Consider the following 11875-nt stretch of genomic DNA (forward strand, 5'->3'; position numbering starts at 1 on the left):
TGTGAAAAAATGAAAATGAAGAAAAACATACACAGAAAGTCGAGAGAACAAGAATCATACTTAGAGGAAACTTTAATTTGTAATCCGGCTTTTTATTCAGCAGAATTTTATTCCAATCAAAAGCAGCCCCAATATACCAAAGTGGCCGTTATCCACGATAATATTAATGTATACTTATTTAACTATACATTTAAATGATTTATGTCCCTTTAAAGAGCTTTTGCCGGACTGAAGCTTTTATGTTGATATCTAAGCTTGTGGTTTAGCAACTTCCTCAACAAAGATCCGGGACACTGCATTCCAACCTGTTTCGGCATCAACACTTCCATATCCATTACAATTGCCGACCCAGAATCCCACGCGCACCCTTCCCTTGTGAATGTTGTTGCAGTGCCCTTCAATATGGCGGACGCGATGAGTATTTTGACCTGCCAAAGCTAAGTACACAACACCATCAATAGGGAGCGGAGCCGAGCATTCAGCACCGTTGAAAGTGAAGTACCATCGTTTACAGCAACCCGTGCAGTCATAAACTCGCAAAGTACCAGTCCAGGCCACATGAAGAGCTGTATCAGAGAAGTTCTTGGTGAACACGCAATCCTGTGTAATAAAAATCGTCTTATATTAAATGTATGAGCGGCCATAAAAGTAGCGATTATTTCAACTCCCAGAAGTCGGTAATAAATCACTATACTATTATTTCTATTATCATTTTAGTATGATTATTAGTTGCGCTAATAAAGTTATGCAAAGGATTCGGAAAAAATGAAATTCCAGAAAAGATAAAAATAAGGGATCACTAAACAAACCCTGAAGTGTAAGTTTTAGCCACAACAAATCCCTCTAAATTTGAAGAAAGGTCGGAATCGAAGATTTTACCTCGAATAGTTTTCCTTTTCTCTCTGTGGCAAATACTCAATTGTTTGATCTATCGAGCATTATTTATTCAAATGAAGAAATTTAATTCTCCTAAGCAGATTAACACATTTGTTTACTTCACGTGCACGTGAGTTTTGCACATTAAAACTGAACTTTCTTGAGCGACTGTTTACCAATGATATAGACTTGTCTTCCATGCTATCAAAAAAACAATTTGATTCTAATCATAATCAGGTCATTATCTTCAGTTTGCCATCGTTCACGTTCCATGCGCATTCCATCCAGGTTTTAATGACGTTAGCATGACGTCAATAAATTTAAGGCCTAATGTCACTCTTAAGAGTTTATTACCTTTGAAGCAAAATGTTATTAGAATTAGGACTTCATTACAAAGAAAGAGAGCAGTGCTTGAATGCGAAAGTCAAACACTAGAAGCTAAATATTTTGAGCAAGAGCCGATACAACGTAGATTTGATTTTAGTGGTGTACTATATTTCGGCTGGCCAAACCAGCCTTCTTCAGGTACAATGAGATTTTACATTGGATTGCTTGTATATACATATAGTTATATAGTAAATGGATGTTGACGTAATACTGAAAGAATGTGATAAGGGATGGTAGTTACAACAAATTTGAATTCAAATACTAATAGTAACGGAAAAATAACGATAGTGACTGGAAATAATAAACTGAAATCTAATACGTTTCTTCGTGGATATTAAGACCATTGGGATCAATTATCCTGCCTTTTGAAATAAAAAAAAAGCTTCCCTGGCCTTACGGATCGAGTCTCTGCTGGAAAATATTTTTTCGATAGGAATTAACTGCATGTCCTTAGAAATGTTGTGGGGAGAGGAGAGAAAATGTTTTGCGACTGTAGTAGGTTTGGATTTGGTGTTAGCGTTATCTAAAGTGCGGCGGTGTTCATTAAAATGGTCTTTTAAACGTCGTTAAGTTTCTCCTATGTACTGTATAGATGGCATCTGTTACATTGAATCATATACGTAAACAGAATGTACACTGACGACCTCATTGACGAGAAGACAAAACAATACCTCATACAACCTAACGTAAAACCAGGACGTTTTTACATCCTTTCCAAAGCACACAAGCCCGGTAACCCAGGACGCCCCATTGTTTCATCCAATAGTCACCCCACTGATCGCATATCCTATTTTGTTGACCACCATCTACAACCTCTTGTCCACAAACTACCATTTTATGTTAAAGACACTTATGATTTTCTCAATAAACTCCTTACCATTGGCATATTACCCTCTAATTCATTATGAGTAACACTTGAAGTCTCACCTTTATACACCAATATTCCACATAATGAAGGTATTAATCCTTGTGATCATTTTTTACGCGCTTATCCTCACAACACCATCATCCCTACTGGCACTACTTGCGACCTCATCCGCGTGATTCTCACCATGAATAATTTCACTTTTATGATAGCCACTTCCTGCAAATAGATCGCACAGCTATGGGCACTAAAATAGCCCACTCTGTTGCTAACCTTTTCCTTGGGTATTTCGAAAAAAATGCTTTAAGGACGCCTCATTTCAACCGCAGATACATCAATGACATTTTTATGATCTGCACTGAAAGTCCCGAAAACCTAAAAATTTTCATCTACTATATCTCAATAGCATTAACCCTACCATAATATTCACCAGCTCACACTCTCAGACCAATGTTCCTTTCCTTAACGTTAACGTCTCACTTACTAGGGACGGAAGCATAAATACAGACCTATACACGAAACCTACGGACAATCACCAACATTTACTTTATTCTCTTCGTCATCCTCTACACACAAAAAAGCCATCCCTTTTAGCCTAGCACTCCGCCTACGACGAATTTGCTCTACCGACGAAGCGTGCAAGATTCGCACAACTGAACTAACGACATTCGTATACCTTATGAAACGAGGTTACAAACGCGACTTTGTTACTAAACAAATACAACGCTCCGCTGATATTCCCCGCATACATACCCTACGACCTAAACAGATAAACAAACCTGAACGCATACCTTTCATAACGATCTATAATCCATCACTTCCTTCCATCTTCAACGTAATAAAAAAACACTACAATCTACTTCTTTCCTCTGACCGCTGCAAAACTGCTTTCCTACATCTACCGGTTGTGGCTTTCAGACACTCCCCTAACCTTCGAGAAGTGCTGGTAACAGCTAAACTGTCCCCTAATGTAACTCGTTCTAATTCCGCACTTCCTCCCGGTTCTTTTCGCTGTGGCAAAAACTACGCTATCTGTCCTCACATTTTCCATGGACTAACCAACTACACATTCTTCTCTACTGGCGAAACACGCTCTATGAATTCCCACATAACTTGCGAAACTAAAAACCTTATCTACATGATTCAATGTAACATATGACATCTACAGTACATAGGAGGAACTAAACGAAGTTTGAAAGACCGTTTTAATGAACACCGCCGCACTTTAGACTCGAACCGCGCACCGGTGGCTCAGTTGGTTGAGCACCGGGCTGGCTTTGTAATTACATCTGCAAATGGTTAGACTCTCTAGTCTTCTCGGATAACGACGATAAGCCAGAGGTCCCGTCTCACAACCCTTCAATGTTCATAATCCTGTGGGACGTAAAAGAACCCGCACACTTGACAATGTCGTAAAGAGTAGGGCATGCAGTTCCCGGTGTTGTGGTCTGTCTTCGGTTGTGTATCATGATTGGGAGGGTAAATGCTTGGAGATATTAGCTACACGAAGCTACTCTAAAAATCCGAAGGTAAATAAAGATATATGATATGATATATGATTTATTAGATAACGCTAACACCAAATCCAAACCTACTACAGTCGCAGAACATTTCCTCAATCTCCTCTCCCTACAACATTTCTAAGGACATGCATTTAATTCCTGTGGAAAAAAAATATTTTCCAACTCGATCCGTAAAGCCAGGCAAGCTTTTTTAATTCAAAAGTCAAGGCAATTGATCCCAACCGACGGGTCTTAATATCCACGAAGAAATGTATTAGATTCAGTTTATTATTTACAGTCACTTCCGTTATTTTTCCGTTACTCTTAGTATTTGAATTCAAATTTGTTGTAACTACCATATTTTATCACATTCTTCCAGTATTACGTTAACATCCATTTACTATATAACTATATGTATATACAAGCAATCCAATGTAAAATCTCGTTGTACCTGAAGAAGGCTGGTTTGGCCAGCGTGGTTTGGCTCAATTCGCGCTAAGGTCTTTGTTTAACTCATGCAAATTAATGACTCTGGACTCTTAGCTTCTCTTGAGATCGCATATTCAATTTAGTTTCCCTTGACAATGGCGCCAAGATGTCACCGAAACGTCGGACGCTTTTATCGTTAGTTTTTGCCAGTATATGTTTATCTAAATCAATGTTAATGAGAAATACAGTACACCACTAATATCAAATCTACGTTGTATCGGCTGTTTCTCAAAATATTTAGCTTCTCAACTTGCAATTACGCCGATCAGCTCAAGCCCCTTTCCAATGCACACCGACGGGAAGATTGTCCACGGTTGCTTGCTTCAAAACTCTCAAACACTAAAGCCTGCTTACAGACTAATGGTTTGTGTATTCCGTTGCTCAGCTCACCTTAATCAGGCCATTATCTCTGCTATCGTCGTTTTTCCAGGCGCACTCCTTCCAGTTCCTGAAGGGCATCACACCTGAAGGTCTACTGGCCTCAGTCTCTCCTCGCTCTCCTTTTTGACCGGGAGGACCCTGGACACCAGCCGCTCCACTTTGTCCCTGATCCCCTTTTAACCCGTCACGGCCGTCCCGTCCATCGCGGCCTGGGAATCCTGGGGATCCAGGCTTGCCATGCAAGCCGGGAATACCACAGCGGCAAATCGACGAGACTTGCTGGATCGGAAAGCAAACAAAACTTACTGATATCTTTATCTATCTGGTGATTGATTACTCTTAAAGTTGTAAGCACATTAGCTTGATGTTGCAGCTGAAGAAACCTTTCCATTTTAGAATAAAATACAAACAGCGGTGATAAACATTTTTTTAAAAAAATGCAGTTTATATTAACTTGATGTGTGTGTACTGAATAAAAGAAACATTGTATATCCAAGAGCTAAAGCCCACCATAAATTCAAACGTTAGCAGTTAGGAGTTTTTTTTTTTCTGTTAGCTTTATTGGGTACTTCTCTTATAATATATAATATACACACGAAACGACGAAAAGCAAATAAATAAGAAAGAAAAAAAAAAGAAAGAAAGAAGCAAAACCCAACAGGGACAGGTGCAACGGGACTAACGTCCCATGCGAGGCACCATCCCTAGAATAAGACCAAAATTAAAATGAAATAAATAGCCAAACATTCGTTTGAAAAAATCAAGAGTGGCATGAGAACGTAGGGACTCAGGCAGGGGTAATTGATTTCATTGAATTTGTGGACAAAACGTTAAAACGGCAGTAGGCGAGGGAAAACTTGTTGGGGGTGCTACCTTACCAACATAGGAAACCTCCATTAAAACAGAAAAATAACCTTAAACCACAGAATATAATGTTTACAATTAAAATTTTTCAAACTTTTTCCAATGAAAGCGTTTGTATCTGGATGGAATGAATTTCAAAAACGCTTGCTTTGGCTTTCAAAAATTTTGTGACATGCGTGGTTGCCCAATTGTTCTGACACAACGAGCCTTTGTTCTGAAACAATAGGGCAACCACGACACGTCACAATTATTCGAGATGACCGCACCCGGAAAATTTGAAAGCCAAAGCAAGCGGGTACAAAAGCCTTAATTGGAAAAAGTTTGAACAATTTAGAATGTAAACATTATGTTCTGTGGTTTAAAGTTGTTTTCTTGTTTTAGTGGAGGTTCCCTTTTAATTAACTATTCTTTTAAAGTACGGCCCGTGAAGTAGATGTTTGCAAAGAGGAGTGCGTAGATTAAAGGACTTTTAGTACTTTGTCTTGTACGACCGTAACAAACAAAAGATACGTAGTTCAGGACATCTAAATCAGTACTACAGTAAAGGCATTTATCAAAAAAGACCAAGTCTTTGAGTTCGCGATCTAGAGAAAGTGGAAGTAAGTCTAGCATGGCTGTGTGACGTCGCCAAAACATTTCTTGTAGTGCACTGGGAAAGCTTCAGGATTTTAACACGGTGAGAACGAAGGCGAGAAGGAACGCACGATATACCGAACTTGCTGTTATCCGAAGTATTCCTTTTTTATTGGCTAGTTGTGAGAGAATGTCCGCGCCCCATACTCCAGCTGAGAAACTTTAAATGGCATTTAATTCAGCTATGACAAGCCTTGAGATAAAATGACATTATGATCATGTCATAATGTTTGTTTTTATTTCATTCAAAATGGAGTTAGTTGGTATAATTATTTGCTTACGTTGTCATTGCAAGACGGGCCACCAGTATTGTTATCCCCCGCTGCAAAACTCTTATACGAAAGTGACATGAAAAGTAGCGTCAGCAAGATCCAAGACATTTTGATGAGGATAGAAGTTATTTCTTCTCTCTGATATTCTGTGGGAAAAGAGAAAATTGAAGTAAGATCCAAATAGATTTTTTGCATTACCTGCATCTGCAGTGGTTGCAATAATTTCAATTTTCCCATGATTTTTCCCTTTTAGAGTATAGCGATATACGCTTGATGTTACGGTAAAAAAAAAGTAAATGCTTTGTTTATTGTGGAAGTGCGCTTGGCCATCAAGCTGCTCACGGGCACACCATTTTTAATAACCTGAAAGAAACAATTCAAACTAAAAAGAAACATGATTAAGAAACCTCAAACTGGCAGGAGGCTTTAGGTATCCACCCCCACCAAAACTCAAACTTGTTCTTAAGCCCAAACCTTAAGTAGACTTTAATGTACCGGACCAAAGTGGTAGAAGAGAAAAGAACCATTGTTATTCTGATTTGGCGTTGTTGATTAGATATTGTTATGTTCTCTTTGTTCTTTTGTTTATTCAATTTGGCAATTCAAACATCCAATTCGGCAATTCAGACATTGAATTCGTCATTGTTTGTCTGAATTTAACAATGCAGGAGAGAATGCTTGAATTGAAGGATTGGACTTAGGAACAACAAGTTTATGAGGCAATCAGTAGACTATTTGCAAGGCGCGGTAGAGTTGAACCTGGAACAACCGGAAACAAATCCATACCAGAGGCTAGAACGGGATTTGAATCTGTGTCAGCCGCATGCAAATGCGACGGCCTAACCACTGGACCACGCAACCTCTGCTAAATGGAATGACATATGTACAGAAAATTTTTTTTCCAACTTTCATTTCGTGTCCATTCCGTAATTCAATAACACGCAAGTAATCTTGAAATCATTTCAGCATTCACCTGCTATGTAACTTGAACTTGCAACCGACCAGATCCCAGCTGGTTGAGGATATTTCAGTTGGCAGAGAAAGTCTAGCACAAAATCACGGTAATGGGATCGAATCCATATTCAAGGCCTGGATGCATTTTTTCAAGCTTGCTTGCAACTGCTTCTGGTTCTGATCTAACATTAACAAGACGCCTATAAGGGCGTATCCGTGGGATGCGCAAGAACAGTTAACACAAATTGTCCAGTTACAGTGAACTTCAGCTAAGGGTAAGCTTCGGAGAATGGCGAGAGATTACCAGAAAGATAAATCTGTAATTCAATTTGAAGTTGTTTGTTGTAAAAACTCTTATTATTAATGTTACGAAATTTGTGAATGCAAAAAAACGAAGCCCTATTGGGGGTTATCAGGATACGGGATATTTAGGTAACAAATTATAGGGGTACGGGATATTTGGGGGGGGGGGGGGGCGGGAGAATTGACGAGATACGGGATATTTTAACAAAAAGGCACGCAGGCACGCATTGCGTACGTGTCGTAGTCCAATAACTTGACAGTGTTTTTTTCCATAACTGTCAACTGAGCTACGTTTTGAGATTCAAGTTGTCTTTGCGTAATATGTAGCTCTAATAAAGGGTTAATAGTCTTTCCGAAAGTGCAATTTATTTATCCAAGGGCACGCTGCAATGTGCATTTTACACTTAAGAAGTCATGACCTTCAGTTGCGAGTTCAAGTTGTATCCCGAACGACATCGATGAAATGATTTTAAGAATATATGAAATGTTATATATTTGAACTGCGGAAGAAACAACAAATGAAGACAGATGATCACAGTTAACTAGTGAAAACCTTAAACAGTTGCAAGTAAGCTTGAAAAATCCAGGCTTTGAACGGGATTCGATCCAATGACCGAGTTAATGCGCTGTACTTGCTCTTTTAACTGAAATATGCTGCAAGCTGGTCAATTGCATCATCACAGGGTTTGGGTTGCTTCTGCATGCATAGGCTGCATTTTCATCTGAGCGCGTGACCAGCCTTAAAGTGATTTCTAGTGAAATATTGATCATCGCAGCGAAAGAAGTTAAAGCCTGAAAAGTTCACGCTTGAATGGGATTCGAACCCGACCTGTGCGATACTAGAGCAGTACTCTACCAGTTGAGCTATCAAGCCATCTGGGAGGTGGTCATTATCTGAGTTCATATTGAGCCTGTATATGATACAGCTGTGAAGAAAGCTTTAAGTTAATATACCAAAAACAAAAATTTCTTCTGGCATATATTGTTAAGGACGGTGCCTATCACTGTTATTGCGCATACGTTCTGCGCATTTCGAGATACTAGGGTTTCCTACCGGTGATGCTCACTAATACAGGCATGTTTTTGCGCGGTTTAAAACTATCCGGAGAAAGTAGATCTTAGCAAGTAGTCTTGTTATCCAGAAAGAAAATTGGGGGTAACCATGCATTTTTGAGAGATAGTTAAGCTTCAATTTGAGAAAGAACGCCATACATTGCTTTGTATTTTAAAGCTTTTTTCAAATATTATCTTGAAAAAATACGTGGTTACCCCCAAATTTCCTTTTGGATTTCGATGGCACTTGTTAAGATCTTCATTTCCTGCATAATCATAAATCGGGGCAAAAATACTTTTGAATTAATAGGCGCCGTCCTTAATTAGCCTATCAAAGGCTTTTAAATGTGTGTTTATTTTTTTAATCATACTAGTAAGCTATATAATAATTATATTGAGAGACGTATGGAAGAAGAAATTGCGCAATCTCTCGCCAACAATGAAAGAATACGATGTTTTCGACAGGAAGTCAGCTGACTTCAGGTATAATCATTGATCGAGGAGTAAAAGCTCTTAAAGCACAACTTGCCGTGAAAATGAATGTGAACTGGAGTAGATTTGGTCTCTGAACATCAAAGCACGCGCGGTGCTTGTGGTTGATCAGGTGTTACACGCTAGCAGCGGGACACAGACACCACTTCTGTATGACGTAATCGAAAACCTTTGCAGAGTTCTTAATCTGGCAGCAACGCACATGTACCGTTTATTTTTAGGTTAATTTTATCAAGTGTCTGACTCTCACAAGAGCCTTGTCGGTTAGTCATAAGTCTTACATGTTAAATCATGAATGATCCTTTCCATTAGGAAAACGATAAATTACAGTTTCGGTAGCCCACGAGAATTATCCACGTGATACTTCCCTTACGTTATGCAAACACTATCGATTCCTTGCTTCTGAAGGAAACGACAAGCAAGGCTGTTTCGAGAAAAAGACGATGTTATAACTGACGTGAGTTAGAGCTCCTTACTGGAACACTCAAAAACAAGAGATACAAAACGTCCTACCTGAAACTACCTGTGAGTGTACGTTTCCTTAATTTTCGTACCTTCTCAATCAAACAAATCACTGTAGAAGATCCGACGCTCACGAAAAACTCAGAAGAGTGAGTTGGGTTCAACCTTTCCTAGCATTAAAATAGATCAGTATGACTGTGTCCAATGGACTTTGTACAAGAAACATTCTTTGAGCATTTAACGAGTTCACTCCCCTGAGATCAAAGTCCCAGCGCCTACAAACAACAATTCATAAAAGTCAGTTGAGTTCAGCGAGTCTCATAGCGTAAAAATAGATCAGTATGAAGAAACAAGGATGGACTTCAGACAAGAAACATTCATAACAAGTCAACACTCTGGACGCGGAAGTAAATGTACTACAAAAAACGAAGTGAAATACCAAACTTCACGCCTACTGTGCTCTGTAGGCACATATGTTTGACAACGATATACCAGAGGTGGTGCAAAATGAACGATTGTGTTTCCCGTTGGAATGGATTTACAAAAAAAAAACTTTTTTGGCAAACTAAAAGTAGTTAGTGGGCGATATGTGGCATTGTAAAGTCCAAGCTCCATGGAAAAATAGACGCTGTAAACCCCGGAAAAGCTGTAAGAAGATGAAATAAAGGTTCGCGGCAATGGATAATTTTAAATTTTCTTTGAGAATGAGAAATGACGAAAGTTGATCGTATTTCAAACATCAGAATACGAGACCGAGTTAACGTTCGAGATAATTGTCGACCTTAGTGGAACAAGTTTTATTTTCAGTGCTCACATATTGTCCATTCTTGTTCCCAGATGCTATCGTTTCTCTTAGGCGGCGGGGCCTTCGCGCGAGAAAGAAAACGATGGAATCTGGGAAAGAGAATGATCCATTCTCTACCTCTGAACTAACGGTTATCGTTAGTTCCTTATTTGCTCAGAATTTACTATAAGCTACTGTCCTATTCCCATAATGCAATATGTTTTTTGGTCGGGGGGGGGGGGGGTTTACATAAAAGCAATACAAGTTAATTACACTTGGGATTGTTTCATGCTTCAGTGAACTGGATATGCATTGTTTTAATTCAAATAACCCCCCAAAATGAAGTGTATTATGGGATTTGCGAAAATGGCGAATTATCGTTAATTTAGAAGATTGAAAGCTGATCAGAATGTGGATTATGGGACTGAAATGATTAATTCATTTTTAAAAGACAACCCGAGTATATGGATATAGGACTCGAACCTGGAATTTTTGAATGACATGTCACCTAACCACTTGACCACCACACCACCAGCTGCTGAGGGACAATATTTTAAACACCATTTGATAATGCTGTATTATCACTCGGCAACAAACAATATTAAACACTGCAAAAGGTCTGTTACCAAATTTCACGACAAAGCTAAACATTTTAAAATCAAAACTTACGCCTGCCGCCTAATTAATCTAGCTTAGGCCTAATTACTCTTCAGCAGTGATATTCTATATGGGAGACTTAAATATTTTTAAAAGCGCGGTGTCTTGATCTCCAGTGTTGAAGCGGAAGGAAGCAGTTCTCATTGAGTTGAAACTCCGGGTTGAGATCCAATCCACGGATATGATTTTGTTTTCCTTATTTTCTCTTCTACGACAAGTCCTGGGGCAGAGTGTCCTAAATGGATGATAATAGTAAATTCAAAGCAAATTAGGAATTAAAGATAATCGTTAATTTGGAGAAGAGACCATCAATAAGGAGGGGAGCCGAGCAATGATTCAGCCGAGTATTCAGCACCGTTAAAAGTGAAGTACCAGCGTTTACAGCATTTCGTACAGCCTTAAACTCGCAAAGTATATACCGGCCCAGGCCATATGAAGAGCTGTATCAAAGACTTTCTTGGTGAACACGCAATGCTGTAGAATAAAATCAATTGTATTATAAATGTATGAGCCGCCATAAAAGTTAACGTTTCTAAGGAGATAATTTCAACATCCCAGAAGTCGAGACTGGGTCATCATCATCGTTGTCGTCAGTATCATTAGAACCTTTAAATGGGAAGACGAGGAGGACTAGGCCTCTAGGAGTACGAGTTTTCCCTATTGAGCATGCGCATAAATATTAAAAATATTAGAACTTTGGCAGCTTTTAGGACAATGATACGTAAAAAGGATATAACATTAATTCTTGAAGGATGTGGGAAGGAATGCCGCTTGTGCTCCTGTTAACTGGACGTACGCATATTTACTTATTTATCTTAGCGTCCGAGCTCATATACGCATTTAGTTTTACATTTTAATATACAATTAGTTCTATTGTGTAAAAGTGTATTTAGCTTGAATA

The 11875-nt window shown here is 38.9% G+C and overlaps 1 protein-coding gene across 1 annotated transcript in view; it reads right to left on the reverse strand.

Moving 5' to 3' along the window:
- LOC137969982 (collagen triple helix repeat-containing protein 1-like) overlaps nucleotides 1–9659 on the reverse strand; it is a 9772-nt gene extending 113 nt beyond the window's left edge. The window contains exons 1-4 of the mRNA XM_068816412.1: nucleotides 9585–9659; nucleotides 6279–6415; nucleotides 4510–4779; nucleotides 1–600 (exon numbers count right to left, since the gene is read on the reverse strand). The exon at nucleotides 1–600 is cut by the window's left edge and continues 113 nt beyond it. Of these exons, the coding sequence (XP_068672513.1) occupies nucleotides 250–600; nucleotides 4510–4779; nucleotides 6279–6377 (720 nt within the window). The 5' untranslated portion in view covers nucleotides 6378–6415; nucleotides 9585–9659 and the 3' untranslated portion in view covers nucleotides 1–249. The remainder of the gene's footprint in view (nucleotides 601–4509; nucleotides 4780–6278; nucleotides 6416–9584) is intronic.
- Between the last annotated feature and the right edge of the window lie 2216 nt (nucleotides 9660–11875).

Source organism: Montipora foliosa, chromosome 9 (genome assembly GCF_036669935.1).
Source record: "Montipora foliosa isolate CH-2021 chromosome 9, ASM3666993v2, whole genome shotgun sequence".
NCBI classification, from domain to species: Eukaryota; Metazoa; Cnidaria; class Anthozoa; order Scleractinia; family Acroporidae; genus Montipora; species Montipora foliosa.